The sequence below is a fragment of the Chiloscyllium plagiosum genome, unplaced genomic scaffold, assembly GCF_037043375.1.
Source record: "Chiloscyllium plagiosum isolate Xiang-an unplaced genomic scaffold, Cpla_swu_hap1 HiC_scaffold_29, whole genome shotgun sequence".
Taxonomy (NCBI): Eukaryota; Metazoa; Chordata; class Chondrichthyes; order Orectolobiformes; family Hemiscylliidae; genus Chiloscyllium; species Chiloscyllium plagiosum.
Genome location: NW_028270167.1, coordinates 10791919 through 10818844, shown reverse-complemented (window position 1 = coordinate 10818844; position 26926 = coordinate 10791919). Strand labels below are relative to the sequence as shown.

At 41.1% G+C, this 26926-nt stretch overlaps 2 protein-coding genes across 2 annotated transcripts in view; both read left to right on the top strand.

The window, feature by feature from the left end:
- The window catches only part of LOC122540546 (uncharacterized), a 56320-nt gene extending 49853 nt beyond the window's left edge, over positions 1–6467 (top strand). Inside the window, exons 22-25 of the mRNA XM_043676412.2 lie at positions 2790–2930; positions 3827–3968; positions 5233–5402; positions 6330–6467. Coding sequence (XP_043532347.2) covers positions 2790–2930; positions 3827–3968; positions 5233–5402; positions 6330–6467 — 591 coding nt within the window. The remainder of the gene's footprint in view (positions 1–2789; positions 2931–3826; positions 3969–5232; positions 5403–6329) is intronic.
- A 618-nt stretch (positions 6468–7085) lies between these two features.
- LOC122540626 (uncharacterized) lies at positions 7086–20432 on the top strand. Its single transcript, XM_043676598.2, has 9 exons — positions 7086–7206; positions 7685–7880; positions 8579–8731; positions 9053–9210; positions 11131–11217; positions 12542–12688; positions 16934–17131; positions 17641–17762; positions 20137–20432. Exons 1-9 carry the CDS (start codon positions 7087–7089, stop codon positions 20330–20332), a joined length of 1377 nt encoding a protein of 458 aa, XP_043532533.2. The 5' UTR covers position 7086; the 3' UTR covers positions 20333–20432.
- Positions 20433–26926: the final 6494 nt, after the last annotated feature.

Below are 26926 nucleotides of genomic sequence, written 5' to 3'. Positions count from 1 at the left end.
ACTGTGCCACCCATGTTGGCAGATAATCAGGCTGTACTGTTGTATAGTTATCTCCAACATAGCCTCTGATGTGATTTACAGTTTTATTTTGGAGCGAACTTAGATCAGGAATATTTCCTTGAAAACTTCTATCTGCTGAGTTCAAGCTTGTCAATTTTCCAAAGGTTTAAAGTTGTGGATTTGTAAGATTTATATAACCATCCTAAAGGAAAAGAAGTGACCCAGGAATGTAACCATCTTCTCAATAGCCTGCTTCATTTTAATAATCATTCATTTTGTTATAAACATCCCAGATACTTTAAGGTCCAATTTTTATTGCTTCAGCACATAGATTTCCAACGTAAAGAAGTATATATGGCATTAGTTGCAACACAAACATAAATGAGATAATTTATTAACTTTAGCATGTTATTAACAGAAATTAACAAGTAACATGTTTCATGTGTACAAATATATTGCTATGCCAAAAACAATCAAAAGATGTAATACTGCATGTAATAGTTTGATGTTACTTTTAATGATTCAAGTGCACCTAAAAACATATAGGATTATAATAATAGCTAAGAAAAATATTTAACAATAGCTAAGAATATTCATCATGAAGTAAAGTTTTACCTTAAAGTTCTGAGCGAGGATGATATCTCCTCCCTGTGGGAGAAAATACTTTGAGAAGTGTTATCTGAGGTCCTCTAATATTTCTAAAATTTCACTGAAGAATTCTATTTTAGATAAAACAAAAACCGAAAGAACTGCAGATGCTGCAAATCAAAAACAGAAACAAAAACAGAAATTGCTAGAAAAGCTCTGCAAGCCGGCAGAATCTTGGAGAGAAATCAGAGTTAATGTTTCCAGTTGAGTTCTGCTAGCTGGGATCAATACCAGCCTGCAGAAGTGAAACTGTCAGGTGTATCTCTCAACTGCTGCCAGACCTGCTGAGCTTTTCCAGCAAGGTCGTGTATTTGTTTCTTTGTTACATTAGCTTGATTTCTCCTGCTTTGCAAAAGTGATGTCTCCCTCTGTGTAGTTTTCTTCCACTTTCATTTGATGCTGTCTTTTTTTATTAGATTCCCTACAGGCCCTTCAGCCCAACAAGTCCATACTGAACCCTCCGAAGAGTAACCCACCCACACCCATTACCCTACCCTCTATTACCCCCTGACTAATGCACCTAACACTATGAGCAATTTAGCATGGCCAATTCACCTGACCAGCACGTCTTTGGACTGTGGGAGGAAACCGGAGCACCCGGAGGAAACCCACCCAGACACGGGGAGAATGTGCAAACTCCACACAGACAGCTACCCGAGGCAGGGATTGGACCCGGGTCCCTGGCGCTCAGAGGCAGCAGAGCTCAGCACTAAGCCACCAGTTTTTTATTCTTATTACTTTATTGTTCTGTGAAGATTCATTTATGAAGTTGTGAACTTTCACATAGTCAATATTTACTGTACACTCCTTTCATCTCTCCCTTTCGTCTTTTCATCTTAAATGAACTCTTCATTGAATCTTTCTAACATGATAAGGATCTTTGGCATTCTTATCAGTGGCTGTTTCAAGTATTTCTTCCATAATTACCATTTTACTTTTTATGCCCAGGTATGATGTTACTATTTGTCTTTCAATATCTCATTTTTAGTGACTAAATACCATTTATACTTTATTATTGTCTGTGCTGTGCATTAATTTAGTTAATAGCATATAAGTTGTGTTTCCATGTCCCCATTATAATTTTTCTGCTGGCTGTGATAGACATTTTCATGGTTAATTCTGACAAAAATCTTTATCTTTAAAAGCTTTTAATATCTATGTGTATTTGCCTCATCCATTATATTTATTTCTCAATCAAAACTATATTTCTAACCAGATATCAACCCTGTGACCATTGCTGCCCTCTGGGAACATGGTCTCATGGAATAATAAGTGTAAATGTTTCCGTTTTGTCATTATTCACTGGAAGAAAGGCACATGCTGTTGTATTTGTATCCTTGGGGTGACAAACTGAGTAATGCTACTTTTCTTACATGAGGTGTGTATTTCTAAAGCCATTTCTATGGGATTTCATGCTGGATGAATGGATCTTCTTCTATGTTGGTCATTCCTGTGTCATTCTCACATTAGATATTGCATACATCTGTTGGTGGACAGGTAATCTAAATGAGGTATATACATGATAAAGGGATTTAATATTGAAGATACCATGCAACTATTTAGCTCGTTTCTGTGGTGGGGGCAAACAAAATAAGGAAGTTTAATAACTGGCTTACAGCTACGGCGTGTAATCACCTTTTCGCGAAGGGTAGTGGAAATTTAAAACAGCTTCTCATTAAAGTCTGGGAATGCTGGGGACCAACAGAAATTTTGTTAACTCAATCTGTCATAAAAATAGGTAAATCGAGTTGAGATGCCAATTAAACATAATGTAATGAACTGTGGAACAAGCTTGAGGAGTTGAATGTCCTATTCCTGTTTATATTCATTCTGCCATTAAAGTACTTCAGCCTCCCCTCAAAAGTGTGGTAGCCTACAGCACCACTATAACATTTATCCATTTCCCATGATGTTGCTCAACAGGTTTCATGTGTAATATCAGCAATGAGTGTCAGATTAGGGAAATTGAATGGGGACTGCGTGGGTAAAATACTGAAAACAGCTTCTCATGCTGGCTGGGTTCAAAACCTGACTGCAGAGGTGGAAGTGCCAGGTATATCATCCTGAAAATGTTCACAGCTTCAATTCTACAGGAAGACTCAGTGCTCCAAATTGATGGTGACATTTGTGTTTCTGTTCAGCTCGATGTCCTTGAAGAGGAACTCCGTTATAGGCAAGATAATTGGCAATATCAGCGACAGAAAGAGGAAGATCTGTATGTCGCTTTGAAGGGTTTGCTGCAGGAGGTATCTGACACCAAAGCTGATTGCAAATTCATGAAGGTACATTGTCATTAAAGTGAGATCTACAAAAAAGCCCTTGAATAATGGAATCAGGTCATTAGTTTATTAAATATACAACATTGCAGTCAGACGTAAACATATCCTTAGTATTACAATCACACCTGATAATGTTTGCTCGGTCACTCAAAGAGCTTGCAATTCAATATCTTCGGCCTTTACATACCTAATTAGTCATCACAAACTGACACTTGTATGCATCTCTTTCATGAACTAAATTAAAATCCTGTGTGTCACATTACATCTCTATATAAACGTTAAACTGCAACTCAGTACATAAAGGACATTTAATTGATTTACCCATGATCAATAACTTCAGTTTTCCATACATAATGGTCTAAAAAGACTTTGTTTCACTTTTACTGAGCAGTCCTTAACGGAGAGACAATGGTGTGCTGGTGACATCACTGGATTAGCAATCCAGAGGCACCTACTAATGTTCTGAGGATGTGAGTTCAAATCCACTCACAGCAGTTTGTGGAATTTAAATTCAATTTATCAGTCTGAAGCTGGTCTGTGTAATGATGATGAAACTGCCATTAATTGTTAAAAATATCATCTGGTTTGTTAATGCCCTTTAAGGAAGACAATATGCCATCCTTGCCTGGTTGCAGTTGACTCTTAACTAAGGGCAATTAGGTGGGCAGCAAAACCCACATCCTCTTGTCAAATGAAAATAATCACTTGTATCCAGTTACTAGTCAGTAAGATTATTTCATCTTTTTTGGAACCAGACAAATGAACTTGAGATGTTGTTTCTTCAGACCCAAGGTGCACTCTGTGGAGCACCCAGCAGATCAACTGTTTCCTGCTTTGACTATTCTGTTTCTCTATAGAGTGTGTAGCAGGTCTCAATCTAATTATCTGGATTTCCGAAGGTTGAGAAGAACATGGTGGCCTTTGATGATATCATTGACTCGTTGCGAGACTGTGCACAAAGTGAAGCCCAACGCAGATGCACACAGGAGTCGCAGCTTGCATCCTTGATGCCGGTAGACATTTTGTTTCTGATTTCTCAAGGTAAACCCTGTGACAGCTGCTGTCTACATTCAGCTTTCCATCAAGTCTTTCTTCCTAAGCTTTCATTCCATCTCCCAGCTCCAAATATTTCCAAACTGTGGAGACAATTTCTCTAGGTATTTAATTCTGTTCCCACATCCACACTTTAAAGGCCTTTTTACCTCCATGATGCCCTTTTACTCTGCCCTTTTTCTGTCATAAGAGGGAATCCATGAGACAGTGTATGAATCAACAATCTAAAGTCTACAGACCTCTCTGCTGTGGTTGATAATTACAATATTAAAACAGAAACTACTGAAGAAGACTCACGACGGACTCCAAATGTTAACTCTGTTCCTCTTTCCACAGACACTGCCAGACCTGTTGGGTCTCTGCAGCATTTTCTGTTTTTACTTAAAATTTCCAGCATCGCAGTATTTCACTTTTATCTGATGTTTGGGGAAGATTCACTCCAGGAGGGGGCAGAAGTAACCAAATTCTCTGGGTAGATCTGGGATCTCCAGAGTCAGTGATGCCACTTCAGCGCTGATGCACACTTTATCTCTTAAAGTATAACAGAGAATAATTAACTTATAACTATTACAACAAGTCCTTACTCTAACCTGTCTTTTACCTTCCCTTCTATAATATTCGTCCAATAAAACTCCCAATTAAGATTTACAAAACAACACTTGTTATCTCAAAACCACACAGCTTTCGGTTCTTCTATTTGGATCTTCATGTGTCTTATTTTCTTCTTCTTAGGAATTTCTGCATCACAGGTTACTATTGAAAAAGGTACTTTTAAGAGAGCTATTTTTCAGACAGTCTTTTACCCACTAGTTCTCCTCCCAACTGTTCAACTTTTCCCCGGTCTTCTACCTCAGAGCATTGGATTGTGTCATAGGCTTTTAAGGTTGTCAATATACTCAAACTTGATTGGAAATTGGTATTTTTTTCGGGGATTGATTGGCCTAATTCGAATCTGTTTTTTGTTGTTTCCAGGCAACCAGCTACTCCAGTAGCTGGAGTATTGTGTCTTAGTAAGAACACTTTTAACTCTCTTAAAAGGTGTAGTTCACCCACATCTTCGTAACAGAAGGCAGATGACTATAGTTTAGAATGGTATCATGGTTGGCACAGACACGGTCGGCCATAGGGCATGTTCCTGTGCTGTACTGTTCTATGTTCTATAACTGCAGAACCTTTGCTTATCTCCTCACTCTTTGTTGTATCTACCAATCGCTGTTCTTAAAGATGTTATCCTGTGTTCTTCAATCTGTAGTGGATAAGGAAGAGGTGGAGCAGCAGCTTCTGTATTTAGCCATGTCTCACACCTTCATCGAGAAGGTCAAACAGTTTACTCAAAAGATGCGTCAAGAAGAGGTTCATCTAAGGGGTCAACTGCAGGAATATATTGACCAGCAAGAAACTTTCAGACTGAGGCACCAACAGGTGAGCAATTCTAATCCATGCTGGATGCATCAAATCCAGTTTGTTTTTTCATAGTCACCATTTATTAATTTAAAAGCATCCTACTCATTAACTATTTAAGCAGTTGATTTCTCCAGCCAAACAATGTGAATGGTATTTCTCTGCAATGGTGCCTTATAGAGATTCCCAAGACATTGTTTCTTAATTCCATTTTGATTATCTGGAACATGCTGCCTGTAAACGAAGTGGGAACAGAATCAGTAGTGATTTTTATACTAGATTTGGATTTTATTTGAAAAGGAAAAAGTTGGAGGGCTATAGGGTAGAAAGCAGAGGATTGTGATTAAGCGCATGGTTCTTTTAGAGGGCTCGTACAGGCATGGTGGGCTGAACAGCCTTCTCAATGTTGAAATAATTCTGAGATATACAACCTTAACAAGATGAGAAGGCAAGCAGATAAAAATTTAAAACTAAAATAATGTGGTGACATTGAAAACAAACCAAGTAGGTCACTATGAAAACTGCAACTGGTCAAATGTCAGAGTTTGTGGCTTGCTACGGCACCGACTCTATTTTGAAGCCATTATTGAACAAGTTCAGAGGTTGTCAGGCCTTTAGTCATTGGAGTTGAAATGTGTGGCGCTTGAAAAGCATAGCAGGTCAGGCAGCATCTGAGGAGCAGGAGAGTCGACATTTTGGGCATACATCAGGAATGTCATTCATTAGAGTTTAGCAGAATGAGGGCCAAATTTGTTGAAATGTATAAGATTCTGAAGGGGGCCTTGATTGGGCAAATGTTGAAACAATGTTTCCTCAAGTGGAGGCATTTTGAAATATCTTTCCACCTTATTCTACTTCACAGGGGCCAACATGACTGACAGTGGCATGCACAAATCCCACTAACCTATCTTAAAAGTACACAACAATCAATGTGCTTTCATTCTCCAGGTGCAGCCCCATCACTGGCCACCAGCAGTGGGGATGCTGCTGAGACAGCCAGGCTACTGGTTCTCTCTTTTGACCAGCAGCCCTTGGCAATGGGCCATCATCCTGAATAAGATGGTAACCCTGATGGCAGCCACGTAATGCAGTCCTCAGTCCTTTCACCTGCCAGACTAGAGTCTCTCCCAGTCGGATCACTGCTGCTTCCGGAAACCTCTGTCCTTGATCTCATCACAGTGAGGATTCAAAATCTCATTACTTATACCAACTAACTTCCCCTCATCTGATTGGTTTAGATTAGATTCCCTACAGTATGGAAACAGGCCATTTGACCCAACATGCCCACACCGACCCTCTGAAAAGTAACCGACCCAGACCCATTCCCCTGTCCTATATTTACCCCTGACTAACACTATGGGCAATTTAGCATGGCCAATTTGCCTGACCTGCACATTTTGGGATTGTTGGAGGAAAGCAAAGCACCCAGAGGAAACCCATGCAGACATGGGGAAAAAGTGCAAACTCCTCACAGACAGTCACTCAAGGCGGGAATCGAACTCAGGTCCCTGGCACTGTGAGGCAGCAGTGAGCTATCGTGCTGCCCTACATCTGTTCTAGTTCATTTTAACGCACACAAATGTGAGTCAAGTCCTCACCAAATTTGGCTTGTTCCTGAGAGTGGATGAAGTTTCCTTTGATTTTCACCCATTTAATTGTTTGAATTAGTAGCTCATCTTCCATTCTCTCTTTCCTGAAGGTGAAAATGCTTCTCACTCAAGACTTTCACAAAAGCATGATGAGCAGGTGGACCGGTCTTGAGATTGCCTGCATCAGGCTGGAACACCTCCGAGACTTGGCTGAGCTGTGTGCTTTGGGAGCCAAGGTAAGCACAGCTCATTTATTGGTATGACAGTTGGTGCATTATCCACAGGAATGTGTGCTTCCAGGAGAGGGAGAAGTCTTTGTGGTCCATCCAGTCAGTCCCAACTTATAAACAACACAGTGTCTCATGATACCTCTCAATCACACTACTAATTTTTTCTCACATTATTGATCCAACCCATTCTTGAATTTATTATTAGTCAGACCCCCACAGTCTCCCATAACAATTCAATTCCTACTTTCACTATCTTCTACAATAGATTGTTAAACCTAAACTATGCTTTTACCTTCCTTGAATCAACTGCGTGACAGCACATTATTAGGATTTTTAAAAAAATATCTTGTCTGGAAAAGCAATGTTTCTAAATAGAGGGTGAATATTTCACACACACCAGATAACTTTGCTTGGTTGACCATGGAGAACAATCATTAGGCTTAGGTAATTATTGATTCTTATCTCTTATACGTTTCCACTTTAGGATATTCTTTCTGGGAAGCTCTACTGTTTTGGAGACTACCAGCTGATTGGACATGGAGCCAAGGGAGAATTGTATGAGGCTCCATATTTGACCACTCAAAAGATGCTTCCTCTTCTCAAACAGTTAATAGGCCTGTTAGAGACTAACAAGAACATCATTCTATCTCCAGACACTTTGAATCTTGTAGCATATCATGGTAAGCACTGGACTTTTTTCAACTTCTATTATTTTCCCATCTCTTTACCTTCAGTAGTTAAATATTGAATATGCTTGGTGGTCTGAATGTGTAATTTATCCAATATGGTTTTCCAACTCCATTGATCCCATGTCCATCTACAGCTTTATCTTGTATCATCATTCAGGCTGAATATACCATTGCTCTCCAGTCCAGCATGACCCAACTTCCGTGCAACTAATCTGGTGCCATTCTCGCAACTGATACCGTCAAAGTGGCTCCTACTAGCTCACAGCCATCATGTACAATGTGAAAGTCTAAATTCAAGGTTGTTGATACCTTTAACAGATGTGAACATCCAGCTCTTTTGTTTGTGCCACCTTGTGTTCAAAGCAGAAGATGGGCTTAAAGAAAAGGCTTGGCAGACACAACAGTACCTTGCATTTATGTAGCACTTTTAATTTAAAGACAATGTGATGCTGGCCAATCTACAATGAGACATGTGATAAATGAGAAATCGGCCTAGGGGAAGGGGGTATAAGGTTGAGAGCATGCCATCTAGACAGTACTGATTGGAAAAAGAAACAAAAGCAGAACTCAACCAATCTGGATAAATCAATCCACCTGATCCAGAGGTTTATTTGAAGAGTAATATGGGAATTCCATATCACTGTGTCCCTGTGATACTGACTCAATCGTAGATCTTTTCAATCTTGCAGAGAAAGACAAGGGCAAGCTGTTATCCCAATCTCCACTCATTAAGCTCCTCAAGGAAATCAATGAGCAACTGAAAACAAATCCAAAAACAGAAGAGCTTTGGCAAGAGAATGGCCATCCGCGGAACACAACACAAACAGAGGCCAAATACCAAGGTACATTGACTTAATAAATGATTCAAGTTGTGAATGTTTCCCCAATCCCTAACCTTGTAATGCACAACCGTTTACTTTGTTCACTCATTAAAAACTTTCAATTTCCTATTAACTTCCAAGAACTCTCTCTCGAAAATTGTTTATGTATTTTTCCAAGTAATCAACATATCTTCAGAAATATTTACAGGTACAGTGAAACTACAGAGCTTAACCAGAATATTGTTTGTGCAAACTAAAAATTTTGACCTTGAACTTGTACTTTCTGATTAAATACATTTTTGGGAATCATACTTTTGTCAATTGAGATCAGGTATTGTTTAGTTCCAGAAGCAGACAGACCATACATGGATATTACAGATGCCCAGTGGACATGTGAAGGAAGACTTGTGCCAGTGTCCCTTGAGATGGTTTCTGTGCCCGAGCTGGTTGTCTATCGGTTTGGAATCTTTGTAGCCCAGCTAGTGAAGAGATCAATCAATGTAAGAGCTTCTGATGCAATTTTTATTCAAAATTCATTCCTTCCTTATAAGATTTCAAAAACGAAACTAATTCATCTTCCTCGGTCTTCATGTTCAGTTGCTTATGGGATTTCTTTCACTGAGACAGGGAAAGCTAAGATTAATAATGGTTTCCAAACTGATGAAAGGGACAAATGCTGAGAGATTTGTTATGATCTCAGCAAATATTATTAGTGGACATGTCGGATCTGGCACTACAATCTGGCATGATTGATCATATTTTGTTCTTTTGTTTTACTGAGGTAGTCTTTCACTGCATCACAAGCAGACAATGTTACAGATTTGGTTTTGACAATAAACAGAAGTTTATTATGCAAAAGAAATTATGCTAAAATAGAATAAGCCAAACTATTTACATATAAGACAAGTTTAAAGATTTCAAAACATGCAGTAAACTGCAATTCCATTAATCCCAAGAACACTCCTTTATACAACTTGCACCACAGAGAATTTCTTTCTCTATCAATTCTATTATAACTTTGGCTTCAATTTCCAACTGGAGAATCTGATAGCCCCTTCTTAGAGCCTCCGACAAATATGCTTAAACTTTCTTTGCTTCAAATAATCCCTTCAGGTTTGAAACTAAACATTTCTGGTCTGAAATATTTAAACTAAATTTCTTACACTGAGATAACCAACTTCTTAACCGTTCTAAACTACATCCCTTTCTTCAGAGCAACTGATTTCACATCCAGATTCAGCCAAGATTTCTGCAAAACCTGCCAAAGTGAAACCCAAAACCTTTCTTCAAGTTATGAATGTTGCCCCTAATCAAAAGAAAAAAACATCAATCCCTACCCTTCTAGTGCATAACTCTCCAAATATAAACAAATGCCGATTAACCTCCAACAACTATTTCTCTCAGTTTTTCTTCCACAAGTAATCACCATAGCTTCAGAAGTAGCTACAAGTTAATCATTACACCCCTCCAGGCACATCATCTCAAACCCACATGCCACTAGTTCAAAATCCAAACTTTCAAATAAATGCATCATATACTTACATCATTGATTACTTATATTGGTTAAGCAAGGTGGCATAGACTGAGGAGAACAAAAGGGGGAGTTCAAAATATTTTTATGTATAGGAGTTTTATAACATGGAATGCATTACAGCCTAATATTGAAACAGAGCCTATAACATCATTACTAAGTGAAATATGATAGTTGAAAAGGAAGAATATATAAGGACATTAAGATAAAATTAGTAAACGGAATTAGTTCCAACTGAAAAATTAAGATTGGCAAATACTGTGATGTGTGACAACTGCATGGTCTTTTTCATAAAATTCTATGGTTCTTTTAAGTTTAGCCTTGGCATTGTTTAAGTCCTGTTTGCTGAGTTAATATGCCTTTTTTAAATTAAAACCTGCGTAAGCACCAGACACCACAGTCTCCATCCTCTTACAAACAAAGCTCCATGCATAAATACAGAGAACAGGATCCATTTAGTAACAATTTCCAAAAGCAATGGTAAAGAAAACCAAATCAATATTTCATACTTGACCTTGTACTTTTCTCAAACCTTTTCTTACTCTTTAGAACATTTTACATTGTTATTTATGCCAACATCAACCCCCTCCCCCTCCCCCCCCCCCCCCCATAACTAGCTCTGTTCTCCTGTAGGTAAAATAACAATTACTCCCTCTTTTTATTCATAGAATGTGGGGGTCATTGATCAGGGTAGCATTGATAGGATGTTGGTTTTAGACCCTGTCCAATTTTATAGTCTATTGAACAGTGGGACAATGCGAGATGACATCTTAAACTAAGGGTGAATGAGTGCCACAAACCTTCTATCTGGCTCTTTAAGTTAAAATTGCTGTAATCATTGCTAGCTGTTACTCTAACTGAAGAATAATGTGTTCACATTTCTCTAAAGGCTCCGGAGATCGGTATCCTTCTCGCCTCAAGTTTGCCGGCTAACAATTACACGCACAATGCTTTCCGCAATTCCTTTTTTTATCAGGTATGTAGTTCAGTGAAACTTGTGTCTTTATGAACAGGAATTGAGAGGGGATGAAACCTCATCCCATCCCTTACAAAGTCAATAGTGTCAGTGATCAGACTCGAGTGATCTAGGGACACAGACCTACTATGTTGGGGGCTCCCACATGGTAACTCAGAGATGACTGAGATGTACCAGCCTCCAAATGGGCAACAGTGTACCTGGGGGGCAGGGAGGAGCAGTGGAGTTAGGGGTTGTGGGGTACGGCACGATGGGTAAAGCTCTGTACAAGGGATGGAGTAATAATCCACAATGAAAAAGCATGTTTCTGAAGCTTGTGCTCTTGTGGGGTTAAAAGGTATAATTTCAGGTCGTGGGAAGCATTCTGGGCATTCCTGGTCAGTAATAACCAGGTACCAAAGATTTTGGAAGCAATGTGTGGGTGGGCACTGGAGATGTGCCCATAGTTACTCTGGCGCCCACAGGTCCTTTTGGAGTTCCTACCAGCTGACCTCAAAAGCTCCCGGTGGGATCAGTGCCACAGGAAACTGGAAGAGAAAATTCTACTGTGGTCAGTAGAACCATGAGCCACAAATATCCAGTCCATGTTAAATATAAGCATCATGTATCAGGAAAAGACACAAAGGAAGTAATTTTTCTTTTGCTAAATTTTAAATACTGCTATCTGACACAAAATTGTATGGTAAAACTCCTTAATGTTCAAATTTGCAGTTGAGGGAAATCTCTGTACAATAGTGAAAATGCCGTCTTGTGGTACAGCAGTAGTGTCCATACCCCTAGACTGAGAGACCTGAGTTCAAGTCTCACCTGCTCCGGTGGTGTGTAATAATGTCTCCGAACAGGTTGATTAGAAAAACGGGGTAAAGATAATAGCAAAGATTCTCTGACAAACTATTTACATTACTTGTCAATTTTCTCAATGGATATAACACACTTTTGGCCAGAGTTACTATGGTGTTAAAACCTGATTTTGATCTAACAGGAATAAATCAGACCAATCTTCCTTTATTGTTGATATGTGATCCTAGCCCAATTCATGATGATCTAGTGGACAGACATACCCACAATTGATGCTGTCACACACATTGTCTATCAGGTATTGAAAGATGAGGAATACTCCAGTTGATGCAGCAGGAACAGTTTCTCCGAAGCTGATCTTAAGATAATGTTGAATTGTTCTTCTAGTGTCAACTCAGTAGAAATTGGGTTAGCCTTGCTTATTAGAAAATACAGGCAGAAACAGAATAAATGCTATTTTCTTAAATTCATAACCTAAATGTAGCATCAAAGACTATGAAGTGACGTTCAAAACTTTTTCTTTCAGCATTCTCAGAAAATATTGTTTATACGAAGACAACAGCTGGCATCTGTGGGTACCTTCTCGGTCCTTCTGGTGCACTGTCTGTCTCACCTTGCCACAGATGAGCTCAGTGATGACTCCAATCCTCTGTTCCTTCAGCTCTTTCACCAGGTAATGTTGGAGGAAAGGGGAGCCAGTAATATAGCAGTAATGTCACTGGATTAGTAATCCAAAGCTCCAGTCTAATGTTCTAGGGAACATAGGTTTGAATCCCTTGTCAGTAGATAATAAAATTTTCAATTTAGTAAAAAAAAAATGAAATAACTGCATGGAGGCCAGCTTCCCATTGCCAAGTCACTCGTTATTTACATGTGTACGGTGCATGGACTCTAACCAGCTAGCTCAGAGCCAATTCCTGCAACGAGGAGAATCCCTGAAACTCCTGTGTATGTCTGTGAACTAGGGTTCCCTGATTAGTCCAAGTTAACAGCCCCAATCAAAGATCTCATATTCAATGAGATCCACCCGGTCAACCTCATTCCAATCACCACAACCTAGAATTTAAAAATTGCCTAATAGCAACTATGTTACCATCATTATAAATAAAAAAAATCTGGTTTACTAATGTCCTTTTGGGAAGGAAATCCACGTTCATTAAACTAATGTGGCAGGGGACTGGAAACCAGAAGAGAAAACGAGTAGGCAGCGAGATGGAGACTGGAGACCGTAAGAATTGTGAAGATAATATTAATAAAGGGAAGAATAGGCAGAGAGCAGATGAGCACAAAAGAACTGGTGGCCTGAAATGCATCTACTTTAATGCAAGGAGTATAGTGTGTAAGGCAGATGGACTTAGGGCTTGGATTGGTGCCTGGGAGTATGACATTATTGCAATCACAGAGACTTGGTTGAAGGAAGGGCATGATGATTGGCAACTAAATGTTCCAGGATATAGACGTTTCAGACAGGACAGGGAGGGAAGTAAAAGAGGGGGGGGTGGAGTTGCATTGCTGGTCAGGGATGATATCATGGCTATGCTAAAGGAGGACACTATGGAGGTCTTGGGTACTGAGGCATTATGGGTGGAGCTGAGAAATAAGAAGGGTGCAGTTACATTGTTGTGGCTGTATTACAGACCTCCCAACAGTGAGCGTGAGGTAGAAGAACAAATAGGTAAACAGAATATGGAAAGATGTAGAGGCAATAGGGTAGTGGTGATGGGAGATTTTAATTTTCCCAACATTGACTGGGATACACTTAGTGTCAGAGGTCTGGATGGGATAGAATTTGTACGAAGCATGCAGGAGAGTTTTCTAGAGCTGTATGTCAATAGTCCGACGAGGGAAGGGGCCATATTGGACCTGGTACTGGGGAACGAGCCAGGGCAAGTGGTAGAAGTTGTGGTGGGGGATTTCTTTGGGAACGGTGACCACAATGCTGTAAGTTTTAGAATACTCATAAAGAAGAGAGTGGTCCTCAGGGAAGAGTACTAAACTGGGCCAAGGCCAATTATATCAAAATTAGGCAGGAGCTGCGAAATGTGGATTGGACACAGCTGTTTGAAGGAAAGTCCACATTTGAGATGTGGGAGGCTTTCAAAGATAGGTTAACGGCAGTGCAGGATAGACATGTCCCGTTGAAGGCAAAGGATAGGAAGGGCAAGATTCGTGAACCATGGATGACAGCAGAAATTGTACGACTAGCCAAGAGGAGAAAGGAAGCGTACATAAGGTCTAGGCAGCTAAGAACAGAACGGGCCCTGGATGAATTTCAGAAGAGTAGAACAAGTTTTAAACAAGGAATCAAGCGGGCTAAAAGGGGTAATGAAATAGCTTTAGCAAGCAGAATTAAGGAAAATCCCAAAGCATTTTATTCTTATATAAGAAGCAAATGGGTAACTAAAGAAAGGATTGGTCCACTAAAAGATAATGAAGGAAGGTTGTGTGCCAAACCTGAGAGAATGGGTGAGATTCTGAATGATTACCTTGCATCAGTGTTCACTGAGGAGAGGAACATGATGAATCTTGAGATTAGAGATAGAAGTTTGATTAGTCTGGATCACGTTGGCATAAGTAGGGAAGATGTGTTGGGTATGCTAGAGATTATTAAGGTGGACAAATCACCAGGACCAGATGGGATCTATCCCAGGTTGCTGAGGGAGGTGAGATTGAAAATAGCTGGGGCCTGACAGATATTTTTGTGGCATCCTTAAATACAGGTGATGTGCCGGAGGACTGGAAGGTTGCTCATGTTGTCCCCTTGTACAAGAAGGGTAGTAGGGATATTCCGGGTAACTACAGACCAGTGAACCTGACATCAGTGGTGGGGAAGTTGCTGGAGAGGGTACTAAGAGATAGGATCTATTTATATTTAGAAAAGAATGAGCTTATCAGTATCAGGCAACATAGTTTTGTGCGGGGGAGATCGTGCCTTACCAACTTAATAGAGTTCTTCGAGGAAATGACCAAGTTGATAGATGAAGGAAGGGCTGTTGATGTCATATACATGGACTTTAGTAAGGCATTTGATAAGGTTCCCCATGGTAGACTAATGGAGAAATGAAGTCACATGGTGTGCAGGGTGTTCTAGCTAGGTGGATAAAGAACTGGTTGAGCAACAGAAGACAGAGAGTAGTAGTTGAAGGGAGTTTCTCAAAATGGAGAAAGGTGACCAGTGGTGTCCCACAGGGGTCAGTATTGGGTCCACTGTTGTTTGCAATATACATAAATGATCTAGAAGAGGGCACTGTTGGTATGATCAGCAAGTTTGCAGATGACACAAAGATTGGTGGAGTAGCAGAAAGTATAAGGGACTGTCAGAAAATACAGGAGGATATAGATAGATTGAAGAGTTGGGCGAAAAGGTGGCTTTCAATCCAGACAAATGTGAAGTGATGCATTTAGGCAAGTCTAATTCTAGAACGAATTATACAATGAATGGAAGATCCTTAGGACAAGTTGATGAGCAGAGAGATCTGGGAGTGCAGGTCCATTGTACCCTGAAGGTTGCTGCACAGTTGGATAGAGTGGTCAAGAAGGTGTATAGTATGCTTGCCTTCATTGGACGTGGCATTGAGTATAAGAGCTGGCAAGTCATGTTAAAATTGAACAAGACATTGGTTCGGCCGCATTTAGAATATTGTGTACAGTTCTGGTCGCCATATTACCAAAAGGACGTGGATACTTTGGAGAGGGTGCAGAGAAGGTTTATGAGGATGTTGCCTGGTATGGAAGGTGCTAGCTATGAAGAGAGGTTGAGTAGGTTAGGTTTATTTTCACTAGAAAGGAGATTGAGGGGGGACCTGATTGAGGTTTACAAAATCATGAAGGGTATAGACAGGGTAGATAGAGACAAGCTTTTTCCCAGGGTGAAGGATTCACTAACCAGAGATCATACTTTCAAGGTGAGAGGTGGAAAATTTAAGGGGGATACACACGGCAAGTACTTCACACAGAGGGTGGTGGGCGTTTGGAACGCGTTGCCAGCAGAGGTGGTAGAGGCAGCCACGGTAGATTCATTTAAGATGCATCCGGACAGATGCATGAGTAGGTGGGGAGCAGAGGCATACAGATGCTTAGGAATTGACCAACAGGTTTAGACAGTACATTTGGATCGGCTCGGGCTTGGAGGGCCAAAGGGCCTGTTCCTGGGCTGTAAATTTTCTTTGTTCTTCTTCTTTGTTCTATTACTTAGTCTGGCCTCCAGATCCAGAGCAATGTGGTTGACACTGAACTGCCTTCTGAAATGGCTGAACAAGTCCTCAGTTCATGGGAAAAGAGGAATTGGTAATGAATGCTAGTTCAGCCGCAAAGCCCAAATTCCATGAACAGATAAAGAAAAAGAATCATCGTGTTATAACAACACCTTTCAGGGTGATGGTGGCACAGTGGTGAAGTAATTGGACTAGTAATCCAGATGCCAAGCTCTGGAGGCACCGGTTAAAATCTCACCATGGTGACTGCTGGAATTTAATTTCAATTAGTGATTCGAACTCTATGGTTTTATCAACTGCTGTTTGAAAGAAAACCCCATTCGGTTCACTAATGTCCTTTATGGATGGAAATCAACCATCTTTGTGTGATCTTGCCCATGAGTCCAAATCCACAGCAGCCCAACAAGAAAAAACAGTAATACTCAGTAATGATCTTATTGCAGCTCCATTTTGAAGTCTACAAGGTGAGGTTGGAATGGAAATGTATCATTCACAGATTTTTACTGGCTTTCCTCCAGGGAATGCGGTTGCCTCTTAACTGCCCTCTGAAAATGCCCCATCCTGCCCCTCAATTGAAGGACAGTGACACCTACATTCCCTGAAAAATTAAAGGTTGAACAGTAAAGGCAATCACTTTATTGATTGTTGCATTCTCCCCAAGCAAGTAAATCTGAAATTAAATGCCTCCTGTGTTCTAATCTCAGGCGTTGAAGACTTTGTTCGAAGACATGTTCTTCATCAGATTCCAGATTCTGCCTCCTATGAATGCACGTAAGCCAAGAGCCCCGACATCAAACAAATTATTCCAAAAAGAATTCGACCTGGAAATCTATACTGATGCAATTTCTGATTTACTGAATTTCGATATGAAGGATTCACAAGCCTTAACAATGTTTGCAGAGGTATTAGTTGTTGACTTTTTTCCTCTAAGTATATAGATAGTGCATTGTTAGTTTGACTCTTTCCTTGATTTAGAGAAATTTTGAGCTCCACAATTGTCTAAAGCAATCAGAGTAAGGAAGTAAAGACTTGCAACCAATTGCCCTCAGAATCATCACAATGTTCTTTGCATATGAATAAGTACTTTGAAATGCAGTGACTGTTTGAGTGTTAAATATTTTGCACATAGCAAGAACCTATAAAGACTCAGTAACGTAATAAATAACAACTCTTTTGTGATTAGTGTTGCTGACTGTGTGGTAAATGCATATGTTCAGCGCACTTAAATTCCAAAATCTCAGACATCAAAATCTAAGTGGAAAGTGTGAGGTAACCGAAAATGGCAAATGTATAGAAGAAAATTTATGGAGGGAGTTTATAAATTCATCGGAAGACTTCCAATTTGGATTCATCTTTAAGAATCTTCACTGAGAACATGTGCTTTCTAAATGGATCAATGTGTATTTTTCAGCAATTGCAGCAGCGCACAGAAGCTTGGAACAGCAAGACAACTGGGACACCATCGAAAAACCAACAAGCTGACATAATAAAGGAATGTCTGCAGAGCGAGAGTGAAATACAGAAGGACAATGGGTAAGGGATCAATGCACTCACTAACATGTGCATCCTATTACTTTTAGAGCTTTACATACGTTGTGAAATGTCTGGATAAATATTAAACTATATCAATAAGTACTCAGTATTTTCTTTATTCAGAATACATTCTTACAATAAATCATTTGGAACAATGTGAACACAAGTTTATTATAGAATATTCCTACATCTTATTATAATTTGGTGTATCCCTTAATAAGCCACCATTGGAACAAGGAATTAGTCTTCAAAAGATCTTAAAACATTTAATGTCTCTTTCTGAAGTGATTTATAGCTTTTTAAGTATTTTTAGAACGAACTTATTTTTTAACTAAATTCTGCTGCTGAGTTCATGCTGGTCAGTTTCACAAATATTTAAAGATTTGAGTTTGAACAGAAGAAGCAGTTGCCTGAGATTGTCACTGTCCTCCAACTAGCCTGCTTAATTTTAATAATGCTTAGCTATGCTATAAATATCCCAGGTATTTTCAGAGTCCAGGATTGTTCTCTACAGAAAATAAGAGATTATGGTTTATTTCTGCTGTAACCAAAAAAACTTCCATGTGCCGATTTACTAATTTTACAATTTATTAAAAGAAATGAACAAGTAATATACTTTATGCAGATAAGCACACTGCTGTGCCAAAATCTATCAAAAGATGTAGTGCCAAACCTAACATAAAAGCAAAATACTATGAATGCTGGAAATCTGGGGGAAAAAAAGTGCTGGAGAAACTCAGCAGGTCTGTGGAAAGAGAAATAAGATTGATTTGTGTCCAGTATGACTTTTCTTCAGAACAGATATCAACATTTACCTACATGTATCTTCAGCATTCTAAGGAGCAGTACTTTCTGATGTTATTTATAACAGTTCAAGAATATCCAAAAATATCTAGGAATATCTTAGAATAACCAAAAATAAAATATCCCATAATATCTAAGAGTAGAACGATCATCAACAATTAAAGCTGTTTTACTACAAAGCCCTGAATTTGTAAGATATATTTGTCCTTCTGAGGAGTAATATTTGAAAGCCTTTAATGATAATGAAGTTGTGATATTTTGTATCATCAATGTTTAAACGCCTTCCATCTCTCACTTATACATTGAAATTTCAATCCTTCATTAAACAATGATCAGTAAAGATATTTTATTTCTTTGCCTTTGAGTATTGTCTCACCCTGGTTACTATTGGTATTCAGGTGATATGAATTTTGTTGTTATCAGTTGGGTGATTCCAGTATTTCTTCTGTAATTAACATTTTACTTGCATGCCCAGGTTGTTGCCATTTGTCTTTCTGGACTTTCTTTTAGCGACTATTGTTTACAATTCTTTTTATCTGTGCTGAACCTTAATTTAATTACCAGCATATGTGTGTCACCTTTGGCACATTTTTTCTGCTATTTGCAATAGAATTTATCAATTTAAAATGGTAAATGTATCTATATCTTTTAAATGTTTTTAAATGTCTATGTACGTGCTACAGAATGAGTTATACTTAATAATCAAAAAACCTATGTTTCTAACCAGTTATCATTATACTTTTCATCCATTCCATTACTACGGCATATTTCTCAGTCCATGGCTGTGATAAGTGCTGTTCTATTAGAATATCATTTGGAGCATGGTTGTCCAGCGGTTAGCACTGCTGTCTCACAGTGCCAGGGGTCTGGGTTTGATACCAGCCTCGGGTGACCGTCTGTGTGGAGTTTGCACCTCCTGTGCAGGTTTCCTCCGGGTGCTCCGGTTTCCTTCCACAATCCAAAGATGTGGAGCATAGGTGAATTGGCCATGGTAAATTGTCCACAGTGTTCAGGGGTGTGTTGGTTAGTCAGGGAAAACATAAAGTAATAGGGTTGGGGAATGGGTCAGGGTGGGTTACTCTTCAGAGGGTCAGTGTGGACCTGTTGGGCTAAATGGCCTGTTTCCATACTCGAGGGATTCTATGAAATGGAACTAAATTTGGTTATCGCCTCATGGTCTTGACTAATTCAGAATCGTGATCTATACATTGTGAAATCTTGACAATAGAGTGCTAGCTAATGTAAACCAGAGGGAAGCCTTCAGAACGAGTCAGACTCCACACAGACAGTTGCCCAAGGCTGGAATTGAATCCGGGTCTCTGGCACTGTGAGGCAGCAGTGCTGACCACTGAAGCAAAATGTTCATGGGCTGAAGGGATCAAAGGTGATGGAGGGAAAACAGGAACATGGGATTGAGTCAGATGAACAGCCATGATCATACTAGATGGTGGAGCAGGTTCGAAGGCTGAAAGGCTTACTCCTTCTCCTATTTTTTGTGTTTTTTTTTTAGCTTCATTAATTGAAAAAAAATGCATGGCAGCTGTAAAATTAAATTCATATGTTTTTGCAGAATTTTCTTCAAATCCAAATCAGAACTGGACCTGGAAGAGATTGAAGAGAAGATAGATAATATAACCATGGAGCTCTCCGCAATCTTTGACGCAGAGCAGAAGGTGCAACGGAGCATGGTGTCCATCTCCAAGAAAAGAGCCTTCCTAAAGGAAATTGAAGAATTGGAAACAGAATTAGATAGCAAGAAAAAATGAACTCTTCCCTGATGTCCTACCATTGTACTACTGCGCCTGGTAAAATCATACATTCATGAGGAAAATTTGGCAGGGCTACAGGGAAAAGCATTGAAGTGGGACCAGTCATAAATGGGTGGCAAGGTGGCTCAATGGTCAGCACTACTGCCTCACAGCTTCAGGGATCTGGGTTCAATTCCAGCCTTGGGTGACTGTTTGTGTGGAGTTTGCATATTTTCCCCGTGTCTGCGTGGGTTTCTGCCGGGCACTCTGGTTTCATCCCATAGTCCAAAGAATAGCAAGTTCGGGTGGATTGGCCATAGTGGATTGGATAGGAGGTACTAGGTATAGGTGGGATGCTCTTCGGAAGGTTGGCGCAGAATCAATGGACTGAATGGCCTCATTCCACATTGTACGGATTCTGAGATATAGTCTACCACTCCCACAGGCAGTGACATCCAGGTTCCCAATGCCCTCTGAGTGAAACAGATTTTACTCACGTCTCCTGGTTTGAAAGTTAAAGGCTAGCACTCAAAAGCACCCTACCTGCACATTAAAGCCAGCCCTACAACACTCTGAGATATTTGTGCTGCTCCAAACCTGGCTTCTTGAGCAGGCCGACGTTAATCTCTGCAACATTGGTAGCAGCAATGTTTTCACGCAAAGGGTGATGTGTGTATGGAATGAGCTGCCAGAGGAAGTGGTGGAGGCTGGTGCATTTGCAGCAATTAAAAGGCATCTGGATGGGTATATGAATAGAAAGGGTTTAGAGAGATATGGGCCAAGTGCTGGCAAATGGGACTAGATTAGGTCAGCATGGACGAGTTGGACAGAAGGGTCTGTTTCCATGCTGTACATCTCTACAATTCTATGACTTCCTTACCCATGCCCTAAGCTCTGGAGTGCCTATCCTATACTTTTCTATCTTTCTACACACTCATTTTCTCCTTTAAAACACTTTTTCCAAACTACCTTTTATCAAGCTTTAGATCAACTGACATGTGGCTCAGTGTCAAATTCTGTATCTCTCCTGTAAAGCGCCTGGGAAGTTTTATTATGTTAAAGGAGCTATATAAGTATAAGGTATTGTTATTATTATGAGCAGTTTTGTTCTTCCTATATACCTAATTCATCTTTTCCTCAAGAAGTATTGGCAACGTCTGCAGAGGATTGATAAATCTTTGAACTGAGTGACTGCTTTTTCTGTGGATCATTATCACACTGCTCTGTGTGTTTAGTTTCTTTTTCAAAACAGTTAATTGAAATAGTTTGCACTTAGTGAGAGACAGCAGTTAACTTGAATCCTTACAGGTTTTCTTGAAGATTTATTTTAATTTCCTCAGGTGCTTTTAAAATAAGATTAACAGTGATTACTTAATTGCTTTCAATTGCAATTCATAATAATACTGTGCAGTTGTAAATGAGTAATCTGCAACATTGCTTTTGTTGTCGCACCTGAAGGATACTCTGAATACCCGTTAAAAGTTCAAGGTCACAATCAGAACATCATATCAAATAAAGTCAATCTTTAGCACTCATATGAGCAATTTTGTGTTTCGTTACCTGCTTTTTATCTAGATTGTGCATCACACAAAGACTTCTTGCCACAAATGATTGTTTTCCTTTTGTCTGGTCTCAGCTTTGTTTGTCTGGGTTACAAACTGGATGTGATCAAGAGCACAAATCCTTTTATCCTTGTATAGCAGAGTCAGAATTTGTTGCCTTGCCTCTCTAAGCCATTTCAGAGGGCATTTACGAATCAACCAAATTGCTAAGGGTCTGGAGTTACATGTTGGCTCCAACAGGTAAGGATGGCTGATTTCTTTCCCTAAGGGGCAGTCATAAACCAACTAGAATGACAATGAAACACAGAAAATAGAAGGAGTAGACCATTCGGCCCTTTGAGCCTGCTCTGGTATTCATTTGATTATGGCTGACCATCCAACTCAATATCCTGTTCCTGCTTTCTCCCCATAATCTTTCATCTCTTTAGCCGTAAGAACTATTTCAAACTCTTAAGAGATTAGATGAATTCTTAACTCTTGAAAACAATGCGTTTTAGCCTCATCTACTTTCTGTGGAAGAGAATTCCACAGGCTCACATTCTCCGGATGAAGAAATTTTTCATCTTAGTGATCTTTAGGGTGGCATGATGGCTCAGTGGTTAGCACTGCTGCCTCACAGCGCCAGGGCCCCGGGTCCGATTCCAGCCTCAGGTGACTGTCTGTGTGGAGTTTGCACATTCTCCCCGTATCTGCGTGGGTTTCCTCCAGATTTTCCAGTTTCCTCCCACAGTCCAAAGATGTGCCGGTCAGGTGAATTGGCCATGCTAAATTGCCCATAGTGTTAGGTGCATCAGTCAGAGGGAAATCGGTCTCGGTGGGTTTCTCTTCGGAGGGTCAGTGTGACATTTTGGGCTGAAGGGCCTGTTTCAATACTCTAGGGAGTCTAATCTAGTCTAAAATGATCCACCCCACATCCTTAAACTCTGCCCCAACTCCATATTTGAGAACACCCTTCCTGCATCTATTCTGCCGAGTCCTCCTAAAATTTTAAGTTTCTCTAAGATTGCCCCGCACTCTTATAAACTCCAGTGATTATAGTCCTAACTGAATAAAAAGCCAAAAGAACTGCAGATGCAAGAAATCAGAAACAAAAAGTGAATTGCTGGAAAAGCTCAGCAGCATTCAGTGCTCACAATGTGGTCTCCTCTACATTGGGAAAAAAGCATAGACTGGGTGACCACTTCGCAGAACACCTACGTTCTGTCCGCAAAAAAGACTGAGCTACTAGTTGCCTGCCACGTCAACACACCATCCTGTTCCCTGGTCAACATCTCTTTCGCAGGCTTACTGCAGTCCTCCAGTGCAGCTCAGCACAAGCTGGAAGAACAGCACCTCATTTTCCGGATGTAGGTTTGCTCGCTCAGCTGGAAGGTTCATTTCCAGACGTTTCGTCACCCTACTAGGTAACATCTTCAGTGGGACTCCGGGCAAAGCACTGTTGATAATTCCTGCTTTTCATTTAGATGTTTGGATTTCTTTGGGTTGGTGATGTCATTTCCTGTGGTGATGTAATTTCCTGTTCTTTTTTTCAGGGGTGCTAGATGGGGTTTAACTCAATGTTTTGTTGATGGAGTTCCGGTTGGAATGCCATGCTCCTCGGAATTTTCGTGCCTGTCTCTGTTTGGCTTGTCCTAGAATTAGAGGAAATCTTCAAGACTATCAATAATACCTTTACTGGCATAAAATTCACTAAAAGGGAGGATAACAACAACAAACTGCCATTCCTAGATGTCACAGTACAGCGAACAGACAATGGGGAAATTCATTCTGGATTAGTGGTGCTGGAAGAGCACAGCAGTTCAGGCAGCATCCAAGGAGCAGTAAAATTGACATTTCGGGCAAAAGCCCTTCATCAGGAATAAAGGCAGAGAGCCTGAAGCGTGGAGAGATAAGCTAGAGGAGGGTGGGGGTGCCCCCAAACACCTCATCTTCACCATGGATATCCAATCCCTCTACACCTCCATCCGCCATGACCAGGGCCTCCAAGCCCTCTGTTTTTTCCTCTCCCAACGTCCCCAACAGTACCCTTCCACTAACACTCTCATTCGTTTGGCCGAACTGGTCCTCACCCTTAACAATTTCTCCTTCGAATCCTCCCACTTCCTCCAGACCAAAGGGGTAGCCATGGGCACACGTATGGGCCCCAGCTATGCCTGTCTCTTTGTTGGCTACGTAGAACAGTCGATCTTCCGTAATTACACCGGCACCACTCCCCACCTCTTCCTCCGCTACATTGATGACTGCATTGGCGCCACCTCGTGCTCCCGCAAGGAGGTTGAGCAATTCATCAACTTCACCAACACATTCCACCTTGACCTTAAATTTACCTGGACCATCTCTGACACCTCCTTCCCCTTCCTGGACCTCTCCATCTCCATTAATGACGACCGACTTGACACTGACATTTTTTACAAACCCACCGACTCCCACAGCTACCTGGATTACACCTCTTCCCACCCTACCTCTTGCAAAAATGCCATCCCGTATTCCCAATTCCTCCGCTTCCGCCATATCTGCTCCCAGGAGGACCAGTTCCACCACAGAACACACCAGATGGCCTCCTTCTTTAGAGACCGCAATTTCCCTTCCCACGTGGTTAAAGATGCCCTCCAATGCATCTCGTCCACATCCTGCACCTCCGCCCTCAGACCCTACCCCTCTAACCGTAACAAGGACAGAACGCCCCTGGTGCTCACCTTCCACCCTACCAACCTGCGCATAAACCAAATCATCTGCCGACATTTCCGCCACCTCCAAAAAGACCCCACCACCAGGGATATATTTCCCTCCCCACCCCTTTCCGCCTTCCGCAAAGACCGTTCCCTCCATGACTACCTGGTCAGGTCTACGCCCCCCTACAACCCACCCTCCCATCCTGGCATCTTCCCAGGAACTGCAAAACCTGCGCCCACACCTCCTCCCTCACCTCCATCCAAGGCCCTAAAGGAGCCTTCCACATCCAAAGTTTTCCCTGCACACCCACTAATATCACTTATTGTATCAGTTGCTCCCGATGTGGTCTCCTCTACATTGGGGAGACTGGACGCCTCCTAGGAGAACGCTTTAGTGAACATCTCTGGGACACTCGCACCAATCAACCACACCGCCCTGTGGCCCAACATTTCAACTCCCCCTCCCAATCTGCCGAGGACATGGAGGTCCTGGGCCTCCTTCACCACCGCTCCCTCACCACCAGACGCCTGAAGGAAGAACGTCTCATCTTCCGCCTCGGAACACTTCAACCCCAGGGCATCAATGTGGACTTCAACAGTTTCCTCATTTCCCCTTCCCCCACCTCACCCCAGTTCCAAACTTCCAGCTCAGCACTGTCCCCATGACTTGTCCTACCTGCCTATCTTCTTTTCCACCTATCCACTCCACCCTCCCCCCGCCCCCGACCTATCACCTTCATCCCCTCCCCACTCACCTATTGTACTCTATGCTACTTTCTCCCCACCCCCACCTTCCTCTAGCTTATCTCTCCACCCTTCAGGCTCTCTGCCTTTATTCCTGGTGAAGGACTTTTTCCTGAAACATTGATTTTACTGCTCCTCGGATGCTGACTGAACTGCGGTGCTCTTCCAGCACCACTAATCCAGAATCTGGTTTCCAGCAGCTGCAATCATTGTTTTTACCTAATGGAGAAATTCAAACCAGTGTCTACAGGAAAGCAACACATACGGACCAAATATTGAACTACAGAAGCAATCACCCCAACATCCACAAATGAAGCTGTATCAGAACATTATTCCAATGAGCAACCACACACTGCAGCACAGAGGAACTATGCAGAGCAGAAGAAAATCATCTATACCCTGTATTCAAAAAGAATGGGTACCCAATGAACACAGTCGCAGATTTTTCAGCAACAAACCCAAACAAGCAGACAAAACATGTCCAGAAACCCTAGCCACTCTCCCCTACATCAAAGACATTTCAGAAATGACTGCCAGACTACTCAGACCCCTTGACATCATGGTAGCCCACAAACCCACCAACACACTAAAACAGCAGCTAATGAACTTGAAAGACCCTATACAGACAACAAGCAAAACTAATGTAATTTACAAAATACTGTGCAAGGACGTAACAAACATACATTGGACAAACAGCCACCAGGATACATGAACATCAACGTGTCACAAAACGACATGACTCTCTCTCACTAGTATCCTCACATACGGATCAGGAAGGACACCACTTCGACTGGGAAAACACATCCATTCTCAGATAAGCCAAACAGAGACATGCACGAGAATTCTTAGAAGCATGGCATTCCAACCGGAAATCTATCAACAAACACATCAAGTTCGACCTATCTACCACCCCCTGAGAAAAATAACAGGAAATGACATCACCACAGGGAATGACATCATCAACCCAAAGAAACCCAAACATATAAATAGAAAGCAGGAATTATCAAGAGTGCTTTGCTCGGAGGCCCACTGAAGATGTTACCTAGTAGGGTGACAAAATATCTGGAAATGAACCTTCCAGCTCAGCGAGCAAACCTACATCCAGAACCTCAACCTGAGCTACAAATCTTCTCAAAACTTACTAACCTCATTTTCCACTTTGGAACTTGACAGCCTCCTGGACACAATATCAAATTCAACAACTTTAGGGCTTCAGCTTCTCCCATGACCCGACATTAACCTTCCTAATGAAGGGCTTTTGCCTGAAACGTCGATTTTCCTGTTTCTTGGATGCTGCCTGACCTGCTGTGCTTTTCCAGCACCACTGTAATCCTGACTCTAATCTCCAGCATCTGCAGTACCCACTTTCGCCTAACCTCCACAACCCAGGCCCTGTTCTAACATAGTCTACTATTACACACAACCCCTTTTTAACAATTAACAGTTCCCATCAATACTATTCACTCTCCTATCCTGATCGTTAATCACTCCTTTGTCTGTCCAAGTGTCCATCTCTCTCTCTCTCTTTGGGCTCTATCTCTACCTATTGTTTACTCCATACCCCTTTCCCCACCAGCCTTCCTTCCACTAACTCTGTCTACATTTCCCACCGCCTTGGGACAGCGGCCAATGTA

What these genes read in the sequence shown, in the direction of transcription:
- LOC122540626 (XM_043676598.2), top strand. Translation starts at nt 7,087, where the DNA reads ATGCTTCTCACTCAAGACTTTCACAAAAGCATGATGAGCAGGTGGACC. An exon ending in AACAGAGGCCAAATACCAAG is followed by an intron (nt 8,732 to 9,052) that starts GTACATTGACTT and finishes GGTATTGTTTAG; the next exon opens with TTCCAGAAGCAGACAGACCA. An exon ending in TAGTGAAGAGATCAATCAAT is followed by an intron (nt 9,211 to 11,130) that starts GTAAGAGCTTCT and finishes ATTTCTCTAAAG; the next exon opens with GCTCCGGAGATCGGTATCCT.